General features: G+C 50.7%; 1 protein-coding gene across 2 annotated transcripts in view; it reads left to right on the top strand.

Annotated features, from left to right (window-relative positions):
* The window catches only part of TPST2 (tyrosylprotein sulfotransferase 2), a 55,974-nt gene extending 33,577 nt beyond the window's left edge, over positions 1–22,397 (top strand). Inside the window, exons 1-6 of one of the 2 annotated variants that reach the window (XM_052654787.1) lie at positions 15–79; positions 4,432–5,337; positions 9,416–9,614; positions 14,465–14,515; positions 20,261–20,309; positions 21,937–22,397. In XM_052654787.1, the coding sequence (XP_052510747.1) occupies positions 4,496–5,337; positions 9,416–9,614; positions 14,465–14,515; positions 20,261–20,302 (1,134 nt within the window). In that variant the 5' untranslated portion in view covers positions 15–79; positions 4,432–4,495 and the 3' untranslated portion in view covers positions 20,303–20,309; positions 21,937–22,397. Of the gene's footprint in view, positions 1–7; positions 80–4,431; positions 5,338–9,415; positions 9,615–14,464; positions 14,516–20,260; positions 20,310–21,936 lie in introns of those variants that run through there. The other variant, XM_052654788.1, reaches the window with a different exon arrangement.
* The last annotated feature ends 1,201 nt before the right edge of the window (positions 22,398–23,598 follow it).

The raw sequence follows: 23,598 nt of genomic DNA, 5'->3' as shown, positions 1-23,598 counted from the left end.
TCCGTAGGGCTCAGCTGGTGGACCGTCCTGGCGAGCAGCCACGAGCAGCAGAGCCCAGGGATGAGTGTGTCCAGGGAAGGTGAGTGCTCCCCACGGGCCCCCAGAGTCCCGGCTTCTGAGAAAACCCTCGGCACCCCCACTGCCCAGCCTCCACGATCGGGCAGCTGATCAGACTCCGCCAGGTCACTCTCTGTCAGAAACCCAGTGCCTGAACAAGGTGGACCCCGGCAGCGTGGAGAGGGCAGGCCTCATTGCTTAGGGAAATTTTACTGCTGGGAAGGCAGGGACTTAACCGGCATCACTGAGCCGATTCAAGGCGCGGCCACAATCTAAACACCTCCCCACTCTCCGGTGTCCAGCGCCAGCATCCTTGGCACGCTTTCTCAGCCCCTCACACAAAACATCCCCACATCTCATGGTAGCTCCCCGAGAAAAGGTTCTTATCAGCCCACCTTTGATAGAGGAGAAAACCGAAGCTCAGAGGGCTGAGGTCCCTCGTCCAGCTGTCCAGCTCCAAGTGGCAGGGGCTGGATTTGAACCCAGAGTTGCAGGTCTCCCGAGTCTGAGGCTCTTAGCCACCAACTTCACTGCCCCTGATGGAGTTTGGCTGCGTGGTGGGGAGTGGAGGGCAGGCCTCGGGCCCTGGGCTGGGCCCGCTGGCCCCTCCTGGAGGGGATGGGGTCTGTGGTTCTGGGTGGTTTGGAAGCTACCTTCACTCTTAGGTTCCCAGCGGCTTTCTCTCTGCCAGGGCGCCCTGCCTTTGCTTCTCAAGCTGCCCTGCTGGTCTTTGCTGTCTCCTGCTCATGTCTAACCTGCCCGCTTTGCGCTGTCTTCTCCCAGTGGCAGTGATGGGTCCAGAGATGAGCCCCTTGCTGGGTCTGCTCTGAGGACCGTGAACAGCGGGCCTCAGCCCCTAATCTGACCCTGACCCGTCTCAGGCAAGGGGCCTCCCCTTTCTGAGCTGCTTGCTGAGCGGGAGGCATGCTCCACCCAGAGGTGGCAGAAGGGATCCCACTAGGTGATGCATGAAATAAACTTTAGCTGAGGATGTGCTCAGTAAGTGTAAAAAATATACAGCTCCGGGCTTTGTTTTAAAGCGCTATAGCCGAATGAATGCTCAGCATTAAGCAAGACTCGGGAGTTGATAACAGCTTTAAAATTCTGTCTGTCCCTTCATACAGGCTTTCCCCCCTGGTATTTAGTATCCGGATCGCTTCCAACTCCACACGTAAGCTCAGGGGACACACATGCACACATATGCATGCGTGTGCACACACACACGCTCACAGTGGCAGGCACACCGTGTCTGTCTTTTCTGGAAACCACTTTCCTAAATCGTCCCGTCTTCTATTCCCTAAACTGCAGTCTCTCCCTCCCCACCAAGTGTCAGGAAGAAAAAGTGGTTGCAGTAATTCTAGCTAAAGTGTGATTGACACTCCACCAGGGCCATTGACACTGAAATAATCATCTTTGGCAGATTGCTAGTCTCTGGGCTACAGACAGAATTTCACTGAGCACTTAATGAAGCTGAGGGCACCTTGGAGGGATTTCTGAGTGACTTTGTGTCCTATACAGCCTGCCTCTGCCCAGAAAGTAGCTTTGGCGTTAGATTTCCCTACCCCAACCCGGAATCCAGGGTACCCATGAACTGCCAACAATCGACGGTAGGCTCGTGTTTCTTGGAAGAGGGTCCCCAGCTATTTTTCAGTGCTCAGTGAAGCCAGCGACCCCCAGATGAGACTCATCTTCACTTTGCCAGTTGCTTCTAGAACCCTCATGGCAGCCTTTGAGGTCATCAGACCCACCCCTTTTTGCAGCTGAGGAAACTGTGGCTTAGATGGGGGAAGTGACTCTCCCAAAGCCACATGGCCAGGAAATGCCAGGGCCTCTCAGCAGTTTCGAGCCCTGGCCTGAGATGGTGTGTTTTTTTCAGCTTTGATGTTTCTTTTCCACTTGCTCTGACCTGAGGGCCCCCAGGTAGTCCAAGCCCTTGTGGGAGGGTTGGTCCAGCTGTGCACTGGGGCCTTCAGTAGTTTCGGCTGAACACCTGCCCAGACCCCACCCCGCCTCCCATCATGCTAGGTTCTCTCCTGCCTGTGACTTTGCCCTGGCTGTTCCCTTCTCTCTCTGCTCCACCCAGCTATTCAAAACACTACCTGTCCACTGCTCGTAACTCGGCAGGAAGGCCGCCTCCTATAGGCAGCCCTCCCACACCTACACAGGTAGAACCCATCACCCCTACCTGATGTGGGCCCATAGTCCAAGTAGAGCTGGAGAGCTGAGTCTGTGTCTGTTACTTAGCTCCATAGCCAACTCCCGCACACAGTAGGAACTCATGAAATGTTGGAGAGAATGAATAACCAGTGATCATGGCTAATATTCTTTCAAATGCTCCCTATGTGCTGGGAACATCTTAAGTTCTTAGAGGCTGGTTAGTGTTCAGCCCTTCGAAGTGGACACTCTTAGACCCATTTTACAGATGAGGCTCAGAGAGGTGGAGTCTGTTGCCCGAGCTCAGCTGCAGAGGAAGTGGCAGAGCTGGGATGTGAACCCAGGTCTGTCTGACTCCTCGAATGCCCAGAGGCCTCAAGCTTCACTTTGATTCTAGAAAGAGGTGAGAGAGGAAACAAAGGCTCTGAAACCCAGTGGGGGAGACACAGAGAAGAGCTGGGGTGGCTGGAGGAGGGCTGCCTCTCCAGCGTCTGAGTCTGCACCTTCGGAGCTGAGGTTGCATAATCAAAGGACCTTGAGAGTGAACGGGGGAGAAGGGTAGATGTGAGGTTTGAGTGACTGGAGAAGGGGGAGGGGGGGGCCGGGCCGGGTGGACCCCTGCTTTTCAAGACCAGTGCCTAAGCTAAAAGAACTGGCATTGGGTCTGATCAACTTTTGCAGTGACATTTACAAGGGGTAAGGAGCTGGGTTCAGGTCCCATATCATTCCCTCCCCCGTTCCCACATCAGCCCCACAGTCTACACATCCCTAAGTCTCCCAGAATGCGGGCAGGGCCCTCCTGGCTGACCTCCCTGCCTCCATTCTCACCCCTGCAGGCCCTTTCTGCAGGGGCTGCCCTGAGAGTAAGTCCAGCTCCCTCCCCATCTCCACCCTCCCTCCCCTCTGGTCCCAGTAGCCTCCTCTCCTAGATTCTTGAGCACCCTAGATCCTCCCCCATCCTGGAGTTTTGCTCTCTCTTCCCTCCGCCTGGAGCCCCCCACCCCTTCCCTCACATCTTCACATAGCCAGCTCCTCATCTGGGTCTCAGCTTGAATGTTACCTCCTCCAAGAAGTCTTCCTTGACCTCCCTGCTCCCGCCCCTTCTTGATCCTGCTTGTGGTGTCCAGCTCATTTCCTTGGAAGCTGGTATCATAGTCTGGCCAGAGCTTGTAAGTCGTCTGCATCCACTGCCAGGACATAGGCTCCTGGAGGCCACAGGCCCGGCTGTCTTGTCCAGTCCTGTCTCCAGCCTCCAGCCTGGCACCTTTCATTGTTTCCTAAGCATTGATTGAGGGAAGGCTGAATGAATGGACAGCGATTCTGGAAAAAGCCCAGGCCCCAGGATATTTTGCAGCTTCTGAAAAGCATCTCCTGCACAGGCAGACGGTGGTCGCTCAGGGCAGACACAGACCCTGCTCCTGACCCTTGCCCTGGGTTCCGATCACGGACCACAGCTTGGCCACTTCCCAGCCGGGTGACTGTGAATCGCCCCTCCTTATCTTGGCTTTCTCCTGTCTACTGATATCACTTCCTAGCACTCATTCTACCCCGGGCCCCACTCATTCCACCCAGGCACGTTCCATAAATATTTACTGGGCACCCACTAGGAGCCAGGCACTACGCTAGGGGCTGAGAAGACAGCTGTGAGTAAAAACAAGCAAAACCCTCTTCCTTATCTAATGACTGTGCTCCTGAAATGTGATATTCTAGTGCTTTTATTATTTTCACATTTTGAAGAATTTCACATAAATGTTTTTCAAGAAAGTCCATTTTTAAAAGAACGATTCCTCTTTCCGTTTGTTCCTGCTGGGAGAATCCCATGGACAGAGGAACTTGCCAGGCTATATATAGTCCGTGGCGTGGCAAAGAGTGGGACCTGATGGAGCGACTGTCACTCACTTGCCATGTATCAGATGGGGAAACTGAGGCCTTGAGTGGGTATGGGGACTGGGCAGGGTCCTCCAGCTAGGAAGTGGGGAGGAGGGATTTGAACCCAGGCCTTCAGGGCCCCTGGGGGTAATAATAGTGACTCCCCTGAGGGTTGTTGGATCTCGGGAGTTAAGAGGGAGGGCCTGCCGGGCACAGAGCCGGGCTCATCAAACTTTCCTCTTGGGGGTGTCAGCATCCTCGCGGGCTGTTGTCCGGGTCTGGATGGGGAAGCCCCGGCACCGCGCCGGCCTCCCTGACCGCACCCCGCCCCGTGTCTCTCTGTCTCCCCAGATGTGAGCACCGCGGGGCTCCTGCCCGCCTGCCCCTGAAGCGCGCCCCCCGCCCCGGGCCCAGCATGCGCCTGTCGGTGCGGAGGGCGCTGCTGGCAGCCGGCCTGGCCCTGGCCCTGGTGCTGGCCGTCCACCTGGGACAGCGGGTGCTGGAGTGCCAGGCGGTGCTGGGGGGCCTGCGGGGCCCCCGGCGGACCATGCGGCCCGAGCAGGAGGACCTGATGATGGTGGGCGCGGACCACGTGGAGTACCGCTACGGCAAGGCCATGCCGCTCATCTTCGTCGGGGGCGTGCCCCGGAGCGGCACCACGCTGATGCGGGCCATGCTCGACGCGCACCCCGAGGTGCGCTGCGGCGAGGAGACCCGCATCATCCCGCGCGTGCTGGCCATGCGCCAGGCCTGGTCCAAGTCGGGCCGGGAGAAGCTGCGGCTGGACGAGGCGGGCGTGACGGACGAGGTGCTGGACGCCGCCATGCAGGCCTTCATCCTGGAGGTGATCGCCAAGCACGGCGAGCCGGCCCGCGTCCTCTGCAACAAGGACCCCTTCACGCTCAAGTCCTCCGTCTACCTGTCACGCCTGTTCCCCAACTCCAAGTTCCTGCTCATGGTGCGCGACGGCCGGGCCTCCGTGCACTCCATGATCACCCGCAAGGTCACCATTGCTGGCTTCGACCTCAGCAGCTACCGCGACTGCCTCACCAAGTGGAACAAGGCCATCGAGGTGATGTACGCACAGTGCATGGAGGTGGGCAAGGACAAGTGCCTGCCCGTGTACTACGAGCAGCTGGTGCTGCACCCCCGGCGCTCCCTCAAGGTCATCCTCGACTTCCTGGGTATCGCCTGGAGCGACGCTGTCCTCCACCACGAGGACCTCATCGGCAAGCCGGGCGGCGTCTCCCTGTCCAAGTGAGTGGAGCCCCCACCTTCTGCTGTGTGGCCTGGGGCTGGTCACTGTGCCTCTCAGAGCCTCCTCTGTTGTAACAGATCTGAGACGCCCAGTGGTTAAGAGCAGAGCTTCGATCCACATCTCCCTCCTGGTAGCTCTGTGGCACTGAGCAAATTGCTAGACTCCTCTGAAACCTCAGTTTTATTAGCCCCCTCCAAAAGGGGGCAGTCCCTCCTCAGCACGTCCATGCGCTTTGTGTAGTCAGCTGTTGTTGATAAAGGGTGAGAGGACAGGTTCTGGGACCGGGCTGTCTGGGTTCGAGTCCCAGCCCCGTCCCTTTTTAGCTCTGTGACCTTGAGCAGGGGATTCAACCTCTCTGAGCTTCCGTGTCCTCATCAGTAGCATGGGGATAGAATCCATCCACCTTTGTTCTTGTGTGAACTTCAGATGGGGTGGTACCTCTTAGGTGCTGTTAGTCCCCATTATCTTCATTTTAGTGTTGACCTTGCTTTTAGTAGCATCCCCACTGGCCTTGCCTTTGCTCTCTTATTGAGCGCCTGCTGTGTGGCCAGCACTGAGTTAAGCCCCCAACCATCATTATTGCCCTCATCTTCACAGCAAACTCGGACATAAGAACTGCTCTTAACCGCATTTCATAGATCAAGAAGCGGAATCTCAGGAAAGTTACTGGCCTAGCAAGAGGTGGTGCCAGGGTTCAAACTCACACCTGTTGGACTCCAGGGCCTATTCTCTCAAGCTCTGCATGACTGGGACCCTCTTCCCTCTCCTTAGACCCTGGGACAGGGCTGGGCCAGAATGTGCCATTCCCATGCCTGCATCCTGCTCAGGTGCGAGCATCCCTAAGAGCCCAGGGGAAGAGCGGTCCTTCCTGGGACAACGCCTCCTGTTTCTCTGATGTCTGGGCCCTCCCAGGCCCTGTCCCCAGGAGCTCTGGAGCCCTGAGCAGAGCTTGCAGCTCTCCTTCTGGCAGCAAAGTGCCCATGGACTGGATACTCTGGCCAGCTGGTGCTGGAGCTGGGATTTTGTAAATCATCCTGACACAACATCAGATGACCAAAGGAATACATCCTGATGGCAGGAAGTTGGGAACAGACATAAAACAGGAAAGGAAAACCACCCATAATCCGCCCCCACCCCGATTGTGATCTGTGGCCTGCTGGTCCTTGGTCAGGGAATAAAACCAGAGTGCTGCTGGGCAGGTTCCTCTAAACTTTCTTCACCTTGTGTCTGGGACACTTGCCCACGAGCCCCCAGCACTCTGCAGTGACATCACTTTGAATGGCTGTATAATATTCCACTACACAATCACCATATTCCCCTTCTGGGACACTTTGGTTACTGACTCATGTTAAGCGTGGCTCCCATCCCTGTTCTGGGATCCATCTATGTGATTTTCCTGTAAAGTCCTGTAGACACCAGGGTTGTGGGGGAGGCCAGGCACACGTTTGATCGGGTTGGGTTTCTTTGCCGTAAACATCTCTGCAGCAAGTATTTTGCTGTAAAAGATGAAATAACTGGTTGATTGACAGTTTTGGTTTCATTATACTAGGAAACGATAACATATCAGTTTCTGCAGATCCTCTTGAGCAGTCATCCCTCCCACCTGTCAAAACCAAAAGGGTACCGAGCTGTGGCTCATAGGAAAGTGGCAGCTGCTGATTCACAGAAGCCTTTGAGAGCGTTAACGATGGGTCTTTGGCTAGTTTAGATACAGTGGTTTGCTCCCTCCTGCCATCTTTACCAGATTTATCATAGTTTTGGACACGGGGGCCCATGTTCACAGTAGCCGGGACGTGGAGGCAGCTTAAGTGTCCATCAGTAGATGGGTGGATGGAAAGATGTGGTACGTAGATACAGTGGAATGCTACTCGGCCACAAAAAGAATGAAACGATGCCATTTGCAGCAACCGAGTTAGACCTCGATCTGGTCATAGTAAGGGAAGTAAGTCAGACAGAGAAAGACAAACATCGAATGATGCCACTTGTATGTGGAATCTAAACCGTGACAGAGATGAACCTGGGAAACAGACAGACTCACAGACAGAAAACGAGCATGATTAGCCAAGGGGAGACGGGAGGGGTAAGTCAAGAGTTTGGGATTAGCAGAAACAAGCTGCTGCTGCTGCTGAGTCACTTCAGTCGTGTCCGACTCTGGGCGACCCCATAGACGGCAGCCCACCAGGCTCCCCCGTCCCTGGGATTCTCCAGGCAAGAACACTGGAGTGGGTTGCCATTTCCTTCTCCAATACATGAAAGTGAAAAGCGAAAGTGAAGTCGCTCAGTCCTGTCCGACTCTTAGCAACCCCGTGGACTGCAGCCTACCAGGCTCCTCCGCCCATAGCATTTTCCAGGCAAGAGTACTGGAGTGGGGTGCCATTGTCTTCTCCAAGAAACAAGCTACTATATATAAAATAAGCAACATGGACCTGTATAGTGCAGGGAATTATATTCAATATCCTGTAATAAACCGTAGTAAAAGATTATGAAAAAGAATATAATATATACATATAAGTGAATCACTTTGCTGTACACCAGAAATTAATACAACATGGTAAATCAACTATACTTCAATTAAAAAAAAAAAGAGGCAAAAGAAGAATCAAGCTCCACCTATCTCCCCCAAAAAAGGGATGGTAACTTGATTCCTGATGTGTCTTGGACACGGTGAAAATTCTCACAGAGTGTGGCTTAGATAAGCTCACCCAAGGACCTGTAGAAACTGATACATTATCATTTTCTCTCGTCATGTAACTGTCAGCATGTGATTTTATCTTTTATGGCAAAACAGCCTTTGTGGGTGATCGTCGTGGGGCGAGACTGCTTGTGGCAGAGATGTTTATATGGTGAGAATACCTAGAACAGTGCTTGAGATCTTTTGACCGCTGGCTAGAGTTGAGACTTGGGTCCGGTCTGTAGCCCCCAGCTCCGTGCCCCGCCCCCGTCAGCCCACATTGCTTCGCTCCCCAGTCTCCCTCCCTCCCCATCCCAGTTCCTTTTGCTCCATCTTTTTGTATTGTTTTTCGTTCCCAAGTTATCTCTTGGTTGGGATGGAAGCATCTAGAAGTAGGTCCTCGATCCTTCCCCACCCTCCAGCTTGTGAAGCCCCTGAACCGTATACTCAGTAAGACCATCATGATCGGATGAGGTGATAAGCCTGTTATCCGGGAGACCGAGAACGCATGTGTAAGATGACGGCATTTTCATCCTAACAGCAAACTGGAAACAACGTCCAGGGCCACCTTTCGGGGATGGAAAAAGGAGGATGTACTGAGCGAGTGGAAAAAAAAAAAGCCTGCCGAGCGGTACTATATATAGCATATAACTTCTGTGTTTAAATCTGCAAGCAAAACCATAGATTTTCTATGTATATACGTGTAGGGGAGAGAGAGAGAGCACACTAACACCGAATGCACCGGTGCTCTTTTATTATTAACCTGTTTACTCCTCAGAACAGCCCAGCAGGGTAGGTGCTGTTAATGATTCCCATTTTACAGGTGAGGACACTGAGGCTCAGAGAGGCTCAGTCACTCTGCCGAGGTCACACAGCTGGCACCCGCCCCCAGGCAGTCTGGCCCCTTAGCCACTCTGCTTTTAAAAGCAGAGAAAGCAGACCGAAAGAAGAGGCACACTCCAGAATGCCACGGTCGGGCCCTGCAGGCAGCTGATGGACCGGGAGCGGCGACCACAGGGGCTCTTCACCTTACTGTTAAGGCTTTAGAATTACTTCTCAAGAACAAAATCTTAGTCCATCTTAGTCACATAAATAAAAAGTCATTTTTAAAAAGTCATAGAGGTCAAGGAAGAAGTCAAGGGCACGTCCATCTTAGTCATGTAAATAAAAAGTCACACAGATCAAGAGTCTGAGCCCCACTGAAATGGTGTTTCTGCCAGCTTCCCACTCTTGCTCTTAAGCCCATTGTACAGAGCAGGTATGCTGAGGCCAGATGACTCGCCCACTTTCTTAGAGTTTAGGGGAGCCGAGTGGGTTCCAAGAACCAGGTCCCCCCCCACGTTCCCTGCTGCCCCAGCGCTCCCTGGGTCTGCCCACACCCCATCCAGTTCGCCCTCTCTCCCCAGGATTGAACGATCCACAGACCAGGTCATCAAGCCTGTGAACCTGGAAGCTCTCTCCAAGTGGACTGGCCACATCCCTGGGGATGTGTTGAGGGACATGGCCCAGATTGCCCCTATGCTGGCCCGGCTCGGCTATGACCCCTATGCAAACCCGCCCAACTACGGCAACCCCGACCCCATTGTCATCAACAACACACACCGGGTGAGTACACTGCCCACAGGGAGATGCAGCCAGGGGTGGGGGCTCCTGCTACCCGAGAAGACATTCAGTCCCTTGATTCCTAAGCAGCTGGCTTGTGTCTGTCTTCGTATGACTGCTTATATTCCCATTTTCGCTTGGGCCACCAGGAAGCTCAAAACCAGTGGGTGTTCTACCTCTCACACTCCGTAGCATCTCCTGGTGGGCCCATCTCTGTGCTGATTTCATCTTCTTTCTCTCCTTGGCCTTGTCCTTTCCCCTCTGCTTCCCTAGCTGTCAGCTCATCTGTTTGTAAAGCCCTTCAAGTCTTTGTTGAGGCGGGGTGTGAATAAATCAAGGATGGGTCCCTTTATCGCCCCCATAAGGTTTCATTTCTGTTTATATATTCATTTCTGGTTGTGCTGTGTGGCGTGCAGGATCTTAGTTTCCCATCCAGGGAAAAGAGAGAATTTACTCACACAGCGAGTTGGCAGCTCTGCCCTTGTCCTTGAAGTGTAAGCCCATCTATTGATCTTCTTTCTTCTCCTGACATCGGCTGATTCTGTAAACTTGTGAAAATGCTCAGCCATCCAAGGTAGATAGCCAGACTGCATGAAGAGAGTGGGTGTTAGCAACCTGGATATTGCTCCTTATCACTGTGTTGTTATTTTTGGTTTGATATTTACTATGCATTTTACCGTTTACTATTTAACCATAGTTATTATCCTTTACACTGTACTTAGGCGTTTTACATACTTTCCTGTATATATGTCTATTTCATAATACAGAAGTCATTAAGGGGTTAAAAAGAAGCCACAGTAGCTGGTGGTGACCTTGAAATCCAGCCCCCAAGTGCTTCTCAGGAGAGAGAGGTGGCTGGGATGGGACGAGGGCCTCAGAGAAAGCTGGCCTCTCCTTTCTTGCGTTCTTAGCCAGGGGCTCAGCAGCAGCTTCTCTGGAGTCTCTTTAAAAGGCAGAGCCCCCTGGCAGTTCCCGGACTGTGGGTCAGAAGCTCCCAGAGTCAAACCTGACCTTGGGTGTTGTATAAAAAGATGTTGATGAGCAGTGATGGTCAAGATCAGCTCTTTGGAGCTCTGCTGTTTGTGTGTTTAAATTAGAGAAAGTTCTCTAGATCTCCTCCAAAGAGGTTGACTCCCCAAAGAAGAACGCTTGTTTCTATGAACTTAGTTAATGACACAAGTGTTACGGAAACCAGAATTCACTGATTCATTTCACCTCATTCCTAACTGTGAATTTTTGTGACTACATTTGTGCTTCTGAAAAGAAATATTTTGACCTTTCACATATGCAAGTAGAGAGTTGAGCGGGTCAGTTTCAAATATGATTTTTTTTTTTCTGTTTCAAGTTTCTGGCTTACATATCCAGTGGTGCAGATTTTGATGTAAGAACAGAATTAGGTGAAAAAAAATAAAGCCAAAAGCTTCCTCTAGTTTTGGGACCTTGTGTACTTTTAAAATATAATCAAGGTGGCAAAAAAACAAAAACACAAAGAGGTTTATTCCCTGAACGTGTTGAATGTGTTCATAGCTCAGTCGTGTCTGACTCTTGGCGACCCCATGGCCTGTAGCCCACCAGGCTCCTCTGACCGTGGAATTCTCCAGGCAAGAATACTGGAGTGGGTTGCCACGCCTTTCTCCAGGGCATCTTCCCAACCCAGGGATGGAACCCGGGTCTCCTGCATTGCAGGCAGATTCTTTATCATCCGAGCCACCAGGGAAGCCCATTACTCCTTGGGGTTCCATAAGTCTTGACCAGTGCCAGACACCTTGTTTAGTCTTTACAGTGGTGTTGCTGTGGCTGTGAAGATAAATCCCCTCATTGAAAGCCGTGTGTGTGTGTGTGTGTGTGTGTGTGTGTGTGTGTGTGTGTGTGTGTAGGGGGGTGTGTGTGTGTAGGGGTGTGTGTGTGTGTGTGATGCGCGCGCGTGTGTGCTGAAGGCACAGAATGTTCCTGTCCTGGGTCCTGGCAGTACACTCAATTCTGAAAGGACCCCAGTGCTAATGAGACCATCTATCCCCATGCCATCCATTACAGCCACTAGGCTTGTGCGGCCATTGAGCTGTGACGAGTCCATATGGGAAGGTGCTGTGTAAGTGTGAAACTCGCACTGCGTTTGAGGTCCTCATCAGCTCAGTCACTGAGTCGTGTCCAACTCTTTGCGACCTGGACTGCAGCAGGCCAGGCCTCCCTGTCCATCACCAATTCCCGAAGTTTGCTCAAACTCATGTCCATCGAGTTGGTGATGCCATCCAACCATCTCATTCTCTGTTGCCCCCTTCTCCTCCCGCCTTCAATCTTTCCCAGCATCAGGGTCTTTTCCAGTGAGTCAGCTCTTAGCATCAGGTGGCCAGAGTATTGGAGCTTCAGCGTCAGTCCTTCCAATGAATATTCAGGGTTGATTTCCTTTAGGGTTGACTGGTTGGATTTCCTTGCAGTCCAAGGGACTCTCAAGAGTCTTATCTAATAACACAGTTCAAAAGCATCAATTCTTTGGGGCTCAGCTTTCTTTATAGTCCAACTCTCCCAGCCATACATGACTACTGGAAAAACTATAGCCTTGATTGCTGCTGCTAAGTCACTTTAGTCATGTCCGACTCTGTGCGACCCCATAGACGGCAGCCCACCAGGCTCCCCCGTCCCTGGGATTCTCCAGTCAAGAACACTGCAGTGGGTTGCCGTTTCCTTCTCCAATGCATGAAAGTGAAAAGTGAAAATCAAGTTGCTCAGTCGTGTCCAACCCTTAGTGACCCCATGGACTGCAGCCTACCAGGCTCCTCCGTCCATGGGATTTTCCAGGCAAGAATACTGGAGTATGGTGCCATTGCCTTCTCCAGACGGACTCATACCCGCCGCCCCCCCCCCCACCAAAGCATGTAGAATTTCTCACTAATCATTTTATATTGACTATGTAGGGGAGGAAAACTTTCCCCTTTTTTTCTTCTAGGCTGTTTGGCTGACCTGATAATGGAATTGACATAAGACAGATTAATAGGAGAGAAAACAAATTTAATACACATACAAGGGCTCATAAAAATAGATTCACAGGAAGGGGCCATAGCAGGCATCTTTTATCCCTTTTAGGCAAAGAAACAATACATTTGTGAAGAGCTGATAAGACAGAGACACTTGGGCTTGGGGGAGTAAGTTAGCGGAGAAGAGGCGAGGTTTGCTCACACAGATTCTCCTTGTCTGGTGATAAACATGTCTCTCTACCTCCTGGGGATAGGGCATCTTTCAGTGGTGAGGTTCACCTCCTGCTCCCAGGGCCTCAAAGGAGGATCAGAGTGTCCTTCTGGCACTGTTGCTGTTGCTGTTAGTCACTCAGTCGTGCCCGGCTCTTTGCAACCCCATGGACCACAGCACGCCAGGCTTCCCTCTCCTTCACTATCTCCCAGAGCTTGCTCAAACTCATGTCCGTTGAATCATTGATGCCATCCAACCATCTCATCCTCCTGCCTTCAGTCTTTCCAGTGAGTTATCAAGTTATTTTCCAGTGAGTCAGCTCTTCGCGTCAGGCGGCCAGAGTGTTGGAGCTTCAGCATCAGTCCTTCCAATGAATATTCAGGGTTGATTTCCTTTAGGGTTGACTGGTTGGATCTCCTTGCAGTCCAAGGGACTCTCAAGAGTCTTCTCCAGCATGACTGTTTCTTAAACAATTTTAATTCAAAACAGTGAATATGCCACAGTGGTGCATTGGCGGGTGACCTGCCCTGAACGCCGTCGATTGTGTGTTGAAGTATTAATTTTTGGATGTATCCGGTTAAGTTTAAAATGGAAAAAAAGCACCCCTAGAGGGAATTCCCTGGCAGGCCAGAGGTTAGGACTTCGTACTCTCCCTGCTGAGGGTGTGACTTCGATTCCTGGTCAGGGAACTGAGATACCACAAGCCCCACCCCCTGCCACCCTCCCCCCAGAGAAACCCCACTATAATTAATTTCACTTAAAAAAAAATGTAAATACTGTGGCTACTGAAATATTTTAAATTACAGGGTTGTTCACATCCTGTTTTATTGGACAGCACTGGTCCATCCAGTGCCGTGTATTTCCAGAGAACAGTGGGAAGGCCTAGAACTTTCTGGTTCCCACCGCAGGGCCTTTGCCCCGCTGTGCCCTCCATCTGAAAGCTTCTCCTTCAGAGCTCAGCCTGGCAGGGTTTCCTTGGAACACGGGCTCAGCTCAGAGGCCGTGTGTCCCAAGAGGCGCTGTTGGACCACTCACTCACAAGAAGCCCCCGGGCAGTCCGAGTCACACCTCTTGCTTCCCATGTTCCGCTTCCCATGGTTTGGTCTGTTCTTGTTTCCGTGTGTTTGGCTGTTACTTGTGGATTGTCTGGCCCTCCCTAGTCTAGAATGGACGCTGCATGAGAATGGGAATTTTAATTTGTCTTGTTAATGTTGTATAACCCCTGCACACCCCCACCCCCACCCCTAACCCCAGAGTTTAGAATAATGTCAGGAGCATTGTTAATAAATGTTCAGGAGGAGCTTATTAATAAATGTTTGTTGGATGGATGCATAGATGAGCAGATGGATAAGTGGATGGGTGCATGTGGTGGATAGATGGTTGGATGGGTGGGTAGATGGGTGGGTGGGTGGGTAGATGGGTGGGTGGGTGGGTGGGTTGGTGGGGTGTGAATGGGGGGTGGAGGGTAGGTGGATGGATAGGTATATGTGTGAAAGGGTAGATGGGTGGGTGGGTGGGTGGATGAATGGATGGATGGGTGAGAGGCTGGATGGATGGAAAATGGTTAGTTGGGAGGGTGGATGGGTAGGTGGGTGGGTGTGGAAGTGATGGGCTAAATTTTGTTGTTTGATCATTTCTAAAAATAGTGATTTCTTTTTTCTCTTTCCTAGGTCTTGAAAGGGGACTATAAAACACCAGCTAATCTGAAAGGCTATTTTCAGGTCAGAAACCCCAGGGGGAATTCTGTAGTACCACCCGTTTGCTCTATGCCCTCACACACTTCACAGCTGTAGTGCGGCCAGTGGTTCTCCCATCAGAAAACTGGGGGGGGGGGGGGGGATGGGGGGGGATGGGGAACCGCTTGGGGGCTCTTGAGCGTCTGACCCACCCCAGGCCACATCGCAGCAGCCCTTCTGCCTGAGCCCCGTCCTTCCCCTTGCCCCCTGGCTTGAACGCAGTTAAAGGGATTTGGTGGGGACTTTCTGTCAGACTTCATGCCTCCAGTCTTAAATTCAGCTTCATTTTAAGTGGCCATTCCCAAACACAGCCACAACCCAGAGCAAAAGTTTCATCAGTCTACCCAAAAACGAGAGTCCCATGCTGCAGGTATGCGTGCAGACATAGGCGTGATACAGTCCTGTGTCCCCACACGTGTCCCCCATGCCTGGCCTTCCTGCGTCCTGCGTGCATCCGTGGGAATCTGTCCCTGGATCTTGTCAGAAAAAACTGCTCCTGGGACTGACATTAAGCCATCCAACCATCCTCCTTTGGGTGCTCAGGTGTTCCTTTAAAAAAAAAAAAAATTTATTTTTTTTTAAGTTGATTGATTTTTGGCCGTGCCAACACATGTGAGATCTTAGTTCCCAGACCAGGGATCTAACCTGAGCCCCCTGCAGTGAGAGCTCGGAGTGTTAACCACGGGAATACTACGGAGGTCCCGAAAGTGCTTTTTTTAATGAATTGTCCTGATGCTAAAATCAGTAGTTTCAGTTTGTGTGTATGTGTGTGTTAGCCAATAAAAGGCGAACCACCCTGTACCAATTTCCACTTTAGTTATCAAACTCACACATTTTCGCTGCCCGGGGGCCCGTACATGTCGACCCTCTGGCGTGGAGTCCAATGCTCCCTGCATGGGAACCAGAAAGCCATCTCATGCCACTGTGAAGAAAAGTGTTGCCAGACTTAGTACTAATTTGTTATTTGTTTTAACTCAAAGAAGATGTAACAAGAACAACAAACAGAAGTGGACTGAGGGGGATTAACCACAGTCTGAAACTCTTTTCATTTTTACATATAGCTTTTTTGGGGGGGCCCGCCTGGATATTCATTTTTGTATTCCATGCAGTTGCATGGTGTGAGCTGCTTTGTTTTGCTTTCTTAGTATTTTTCCATCCTGGGGGTTTTACTGTGGCCATTCTAGGTGACTCCATGCATTCTCTGCCTCCAATTACTTAACTGTCATCCTGAAATGGTTTGCAGTTTTTGCAATATTTTGAATGGTGTCATGTACTGGTTTTGCCTCTCTTCTGTGGGGTGAGGGGTGGAGGGCTCTGTGGACTCATTCCCTTAGAATACATTTTTAGGGAGTGGAATGTGTGGACCATTTTTAAAGTCTTTATTGAATTTTGTTACAATATTGCTTCTCTTTTATGGTTTGGATTTTTGGCCACAAGGCATTTGATCTTAGCTTCTCAACCAGTGATGAAATCTGTACCGTTGGAAGGCGAAGTCTTAACCACTGGGCCACCGGGGAAGTCCTTGGCAGAGTCCTTGTTAAGACTCTTCAACTACAAGGCTAAAATTGTCTTACAAAAGAGTTGGGCCAGCTTACACTCTCCTGCACTGTGTGGGACTGTGTGTTTTGCTCTATTAGGACCAAAAATAAAGGGGTGGCATATGCTTGTCATCGTGAGCAGTCCCGCCCTCAGGAGAGCCACCCCACGAATATATCAGATTCCTACTTCCCACCCTCTTCTCCTCCACTGTCCCTGACCCCCATACACACATGACCTCATGCAGGATACTGTAAAATTTGGAAATAGCCGTAGGCAACAGTTGAGTAATGGTGGTGTGTACATTATACAGAGTCCTAGGATACTGTGTAGCCATCCAAAATGTCCTTGTGCAATGAAAAAAATGGGAGAGTTGGAAGCCAGCAAAACAAAGCAGCTCACACATCAGAATTGTAGCTCATGCAAAAAATGAGTACTCACTTCCTAAACGCCACACACCCTCTCCTTCCCAGGGCTTTGCTGTTCCCACTGCCGGGCTGGCCTCGTTTCATCTTCTGGATCTTTGCTCATGGGGTGATTTCCAGCACCAACAACCTGAATGTCTAGACACCAGCTAGCTGTTGCACAGTTCAGTTCAGTTCAGTTCAGTCGCTCAGTCGTGTCCGACTCTTTGCGACCCCATGAATCGCAGCACACCAGGCCTCCCTGTCCATCACCATCTCCTGGAGTTCACTCAGACTCACATCCCTTGAGTCCGTGATGCCATCCAGCCATCTCATCCTCGGTCGTCCCCTTCTCCTCCTGACCCCAATCCCTCCCAGCATCAGAGTCTTTTCCAATGAGTCAACTCTTCGCATGAGGTGGCCAAAGTACTGGAGCTTCAGCTTTCGCATCATTCCTTCCAAAGAAACCCCAGGGCTGATCTCCTTCAGAATGGACTGGTTGGATCTCCTTGCAGTCCGAGGGACTCTCAAGAGTCTTCTCCAACACCACAGTTCAAAAGCATCAATTCTTCGGCGCTCAGCCTTCTTCACAGTCCAACTCTCACATCCATACATGACCACTGGAAAAACCATAGCCTTGACTAGACGGACCTTAGTCGGCAAAGTAATGTCTCTGCTTTGAATATGCTCTCTAGGTTGGTCATAACTTTTCTTCCAAGGAGTAAGCATCTTTTAATTTCATGGCTGCAATCACCATCTGCAGTGATTTTGGAGCCCCCAAAAATAAAGTCTGACACTGTTTCTACTGTTTCCCCATCTATTTGCCATGAAGTGATGGGACCAGATGCCATGATCTTTGTTTTCTGAATGTTGAGCTTTAAGCCAACTTTTTCACTCTCCACTTTCACTTTCATCAAGAGGCTTTTTAGCACCTCTTCACTTTCTGCCATAAGGGTGGTGTCATCTGCATATCTGCATATCAAAAACAAGACCAGGAGCTGACTGTAGCTTAGATCATGAACTCCTTATTACCAAATTCAGACTCAAATTGAAGAAAGTAGGGAAAACCGCTAGACCATTCAGGTATGACTTAAATCAAATCCCTTATGATTATACAGTGGAAGTGAGAAATAGATTTAAGGGCCTAGATCTGATAGATAGAGTGCCTGATGAACTATGGAATGAGGTTCGTGACATTGTACAGGAGACAGGGATCAAGACCATCCCAATGGAAAAGAAATGCAAAAAAAGCAAAATGGCTGTCTGGGGAGGCCTTACAAATAGCTGTGAAAAGAGGCGAAAAGCAAAGGAGAAAAGGAAAGATCTAAGTATCTGAATGCAGAGTTCCAAAGAATAGCAAGAAGAGATAAGAAAGCCTTCTTCAGTGATCAGTGCAAAGAAATAGAGGAAAAGAACAGAATGGGAAAGACTAGAGATCTCTCTAAGAAAATTAGAGATACCAAGGGAACATTTCATGCAAAGATGGGCTCGATAAAGGACAGAAATGGTATGGACCTAACAGAAGCAGAAGATATTAAGAAGAGGTGGCAAGAATACACGGAAGAACTGTACAAAAAAGATCTTCACGACCCAGATAATCGTGATGGTGTAATCACTAATCTAGAGCCAGACATCTTGGAATGTGAAGTCAAGTGGGCCTTAGAAAGCATCACTACGAACAAAGCTAGTGGAGGTGATGGAATTCCAGTTGAGCTATTTCAAATCCTGAAAGATGATGCTGTGAAAGTGCTGCACTCAATATGCCAGCAAATTTGGAAAACTCAGCAGTGGCCACAGGACTGGAAAAGGTCAGTTTTCATTCCACTTCCAAAGAAAGGCAATGCCAAAGAATGCTCAAACTACTGCACAGTTGCACTCGTCTCACATGCTAGTAAAGTAATGCTCAAAATTCTCCAAGCCAGGCTTCAGCAATACGTGAACCGTGAACTCCCTGATGTTCAAGCTGGTTTTAGAAAAGGCAGAGGAACCAGAGTTCAAGTTGCCGACATCCACTGGATCATGGAAAAAGCAAGAGAGTTCCAGAAAAACATCTATTTCTGCTTTATTGACTATGCCAAAGCCTTTGACTGTGTGGATCACAATAAACTGGAAAATTCTGAAAGAGATGGGAATCCCAGACCACCTAACCTGCCTCTTGAGAAATCTGTATGCAGGTCAGGAAGCAACAGTTAGAACTGGACATGGAAAAACAGACTGGTTCCAAATAGGAAAAGGAGTATATCAAGGCTGTATATTGTCACCCTGCTTATTTAACTTCTATGCAGAGTACATCATGAGAAACGCTGGGCTGGAAGAAACACAAGCTGGAATCAAGATTGCTGGGAGAAATATCAATAACCTCAGATATGCAGCTGTTGCACAACTCAGTTAAATTCTGACACTGATTTCCAGACATAGCCTCTAACCCCCCAGGTTAAGGGCCCCCGCCCCACAAGAGTACACCCTCTTCAGATGCCCATACTACCCCCTACCTTTCTGTCACTTGTCCACCAGCCCTGAAGCTCTTTGCGCCTCACCCTTTAGGAATGTTTCTGGAGGCTTCATTACGTGGTAGGCGTGTGGGCTCCCCAGGTTGCACAGTGGTAAGGAATCCAGCTGCCAGTGCAGGAGACACCGGAGACGTGGGTTCGACCCCTGGGTCGGGAAGATTCTCCCGGAGGAGGAAACGGCAACCCACTCCAGTATTCTTGCCTGAAAAACTACATGGACAGAGGAACTTGGAGGGTTACAGTCTATGAGGTCGCGAAGAGTCGGACATGATTGAGCATGCACGCATTAAGTAGGCATGGTTGATTAAATCATTGACCATTTGTTATTCATTGCTCTCCAGAGGTTTGGGTAGGGGCAGCGGGCACTGCAGTTTCCAACCCATTAATCATGGGTGACCAAGCCCCCACCCTGAAGCTCGGGGGCCCTAACCACCCTGTCATCTCATTTGCAGACAAAAGATGCTTTTTATCACTAGGGAGATTGCAAGCATTCTAGGAGCTTGGTGCCTGGACCAGGGTAAAGACGTAGGTTTCTTGTTACGCACATGCATGCTAAGTCACTTTAGTCATGTCCTGCTCCTTGCCCACCAGGCTCCTCTGCCCATGGGATTCTCCAGGCCAAGAATACTGCAGTGGGTTGTGGTGCCCTCCTCCAGGGGATCCTCCAGGGATGGAACCCATGTCTCTCATGCCTACTTGCGTTGGCAGGCATGTTCTTCACCACCAGCACCGCCTGGGAAGCCCAGATGTTTCATTACACCACACCTGAAAGGTCATCCCTCTGCAGGGGCCTCTGTGAACCACTTTGTTTGAAGGCGCCCCAGCACCCGTCACTCATCAGCCCACTGTGTTGCCTGGACTTAATAATTCCGTACAGATGCGTTTGCTGAGCAGGCAGGCTCTCCCCACTAGAATGTGAGGCAGAGGGGAATAGGAGGGGGTCTGTCATGTCATGTTCCTCGATGCTGGGGAAGACTGAAGGCAGGAGGAGAAGGGGACGACAGAAAACGAGGTGTTGGATGGCATCACCAACTCGATGGCCATGAGTTTGAGCAAACTCTGGAAGATGGTGAAGGACGCGGGAGCCTGGCGTGCTGCTGTCCATGGGGTCGCAAAGCGCTGGACACGACTGAGCGGTGGAACAACGAGTCGTGTTCACAGTAGCTCAGTGAGGGAGTGTGTTCGCAGTTCAGTGGCGCTAAGGGCTGAACCTCGGGGCAGTGAGACCCTGGCACCCCCACCTGGCCGTGACCCTTCCTCTGTGTGTTGTCTTCCTCCAGGTGAACCCGAACAGCACCTCCTCCCACCTAGGAAGCTCATGATTTCCAGGTAGGTCTGTGGACTTCCCAGGGCCTCCCACCACTTCTGAGACCAGCCGCTTTCCTGAAAAGCTTGTTCCTTCCTGAGCCTCCCTGGGTCTGGGAGAGGCTACCCAGGTGGACTAACCCAGGCCGGCTAGGTTTCCATGGCGATGGCTTGGGGAGCTGTCTATAGAATCAAGGCTTGGTCTCCTAGCTCTGGATCTGGGTGGCAGCGGGGATCAATGGTGAACCGACAAGAAACAGGTTCCTCTGTCATTGGGCAGGGGGGTACAGAGGAGCAGTGTGATGGGGGGACTCTAGACTGATTTGCACAGGCTGTTGTTTGGCAGCCTGGCTTCTATAATCAGCATCAGGTTGGCCCAAAGCAATTAACGTTCTAATAATAGTCACAGGCGGCTCTGGTCTAAGAATAGCCCCCATTGCACTGGCCCAAGTGGTCCTCGGCCATTACTCCTCTTATCCTCAGCATCCCTGGGAGGCAGGTCCCCGATTTTACGGAGGAGAAAAACCAAAGCCCAGAGAAGGGCTTGGACTTGCTCAAGGTCACACAGCCGCCAAAAGTCATCTCCCCCAGAGTTTGCTTTTAACAGACGATTTTAATCCATGTTTTGCCAGGGGGGGCGGGAAAACAGGTTCTGATCTTAGGAAGTCGAATATTTCAGAACGGACTCCAGGCTGGACTCCTGCTGGCCTCTGTTTCCCTGTCTGGAGAAGGGGATTCACCCCTGTTCCACTTGCAAGGGTGGTTGTGAGTTGAAGTGAGCTGGCCCGGGTGGGAGTGCTAGGCCCTGGCCATGGGCCCCAGAGCTAAGGCTCCAGCCACTGAACTCGCTTCCTTACACTCCTACTTCTCTGATCAGGCTCAAGGAAACCTGGGGGGACTAGGAGGCCAGGACCAACTTGCCTGGGTGTTTATTCTGCTGCTGCTTTTAAACTGTAACAGAGCTTCGAGCCTCGAGCCTATTTTTAGTCTCCTTGCCTTCTTTTTAAATAATCAGCATGTTTGTTTGTTTTTCTTGAAATCCCCTTTGCACCAGCACCCTAAGGCTGGAGAGACACTTGAGTCACCATTGTTACCAGGGTTCCCATCTTGAGTTGTGCTAAAATCCAGGACTTCCGCTTTGTCCCTAAGAAGCCTCGCGTTGAAAGCAGCCTTTTCTGGGTTTCTCCCCAACTTGATTCCCCTTGCTCTCTTTCTGCGGGTTCTTTAGTAGAATCCTGAACCTTTGATGAAAGCCAGATCTGTTCCCCGCTTTACTGCTCAGACGAGGTACCAGAGACAGGGTGCTTTAGCTAATTCCTGGTAGGGAGTTGCCCTTGAACACACTTCCTCCCTTGCCCTCCAGAAATTCACTGGCACTTTTCATCACTGCCATTTGCTCCTCATTAAGTCAGGAAAGTGTATCTTCGAGGTCGAGAGGCAGCAGGCTGAGCTGTGGGTAAGAACCCAGGAGACATTTTAAAATGTAGATTCTCTCTGGCCATCTGGGATGCTATAGGAAAATCCCACAGGCTTATGTGAGTACACGCAGACCATCCGTCCAGCCGTCACACGTATAAATATACAAGAGGTATTTCGGAATCATGACTGGGGCCTAACGCCCATTTCTGGTTTTTTTCTTTCCCCCTTTCAGATCTCAGCACATGGTTTTGTTTGCCAGAAGAGGAGAAACTTTGCATTCGAGTGGAAATCGGACCTCTAATCCAAGCATATTGCTTGCTATTAACCGCCAAAACAGGACTGCTCACGAGGAACGTCTTTGCATATATGTTTGCAAAAGCTGTGTCATTGGAAACTTAACCTTGAGATACTCTGTCTTAGGACAGTCCAGGGTAGAGAGCCAAGAGTGTAAAAGTAGTCCAGCTTTTGAAACTTAGGTTATTTTATATTTTTCTCCTCGAGAACTTTTTTTGGTTTTTTAAGAAATGGATTTGCCATCCTCCTCAACTCACAGGACTGCTGTGGTGGCTTTGTGTCTGGGTCAGGGCCCACCGCCTGCGCCTCTCCTGTTGACCCTTAACTTTTGAAGTCAAAGAATCTATTTAAGAATTTAATATATGAGGCTTTCTTTTATTCTTCCTTGGTTCTACTCAGTTTCACAGAGGAAAAAAAATTATATATATATATTATTTCAATAAACTGAACAGGGATTCATTTGTCTGTGCCGTACTTTACAGAGAGCTTCCCTGGTGGCTCAGATGGTCAAGAATCTGCCTGCCAATGCAGGGGACCCGCGTTCCATCCCAGGGTTGGGAAGATCCCATGGAGAAGGGAATGGCTACCCACTCCAGTATTCTTGCCTGGGAAATCCCTTGGACAGAGGAGCCTGGTGGGCTACCGTCCACAGGGTCTCAAAGAGTCAGACACGACTGAGCAACTTTAACACTGACTTTAGAGAGTGAATAGATTTTTCCCCCTCTGTGTTGAGTTTTGTCATGTGGACTGATGAAGAGCAAAAGCTGGAGAATAGGCCCATGCAGGGGCACAGCTGAACTCCCATGTCGGGGATCCCAGGGCCACCCTCGGGTTCTGCAGTTGGCTAGAACTCATGGAATTGCGCAAACCTGGTGGACTCACAGTTAATGGTTTATTACAGTGAAAAGACGTGGATTAAAATCAGCAAGGAGGGGCTTCCCTGGTGGTTAGGAATGCACCTTGGGATGCAGGGAAGGCGGGTTGGATCCGTGGGAACTTGAGGACCTAAGATCCCACGTATCTCAGAACAGCTACTGAGCCTGCGTACTCTAGAGCCCGGCAGTGCAATGAAAGATCCTGCACGCTGCAATGGAGGCCTGACACAGCCAAATAAATACTCAAAACTAAAGTCAGCAAAGGGGGAGAAGGCGCAGAGAAGTCCGGTAGAGCCTACACACAAGCCCTCAGATACCCTCTCCTAGTGGAGTCTTAGCGAACGCGCTCACTTCTGCCAAGGGTGTGTGATGACGTGTGAAGTGTTGCCGGCCAGGAAGGCTCGCCTGCGGCTTGGTGGCCAGCATTTTTTTACTGGGCGTCAGTCATGAAGGCACGGGGCAACTGACCTTAGTTACTCTTGTCTCCAGCCCTTCAAGAGGCTGAATGATAACATCGTGACCCAAGACCCTCCCCCTATAAATCAGGATTAGCATAGACTCTCTGGCCTTCGGTGGGCCGGGGTCCTACGTGTCCAAAGACTCCTTTTAGTAAAGGACATTCCATTGCAGGAGGCAAGCTCCCAGGAGCTGGTCCCCTCCTTTCTTTGTCATCTGCAGCATTTGCACTTTCTCCAAACCTGCTGAGTTGGTCCTTGGGCTTGACA

Source organism: Budorcas taxicolor, chromosome 17, assembly GCF_023091745.1.
Source record: "Budorcas taxicolor isolate Tak-1 chromosome 17, Takin1.1, whole genome shotgun sequence".
In the NCBI taxonomy this organism is placed as follows: domain Eukaryota; kingdom Metazoa; phylum Chordata; class Mammalia; order Artiodactyla; family Bovidae; genus Budorcas; species Budorcas taxicolor.
The sequence above is the reverse complement of the archived record's forward strand: the minus strand, read 5'-3'. Positions and strand labels throughout refer to the sequence as shown.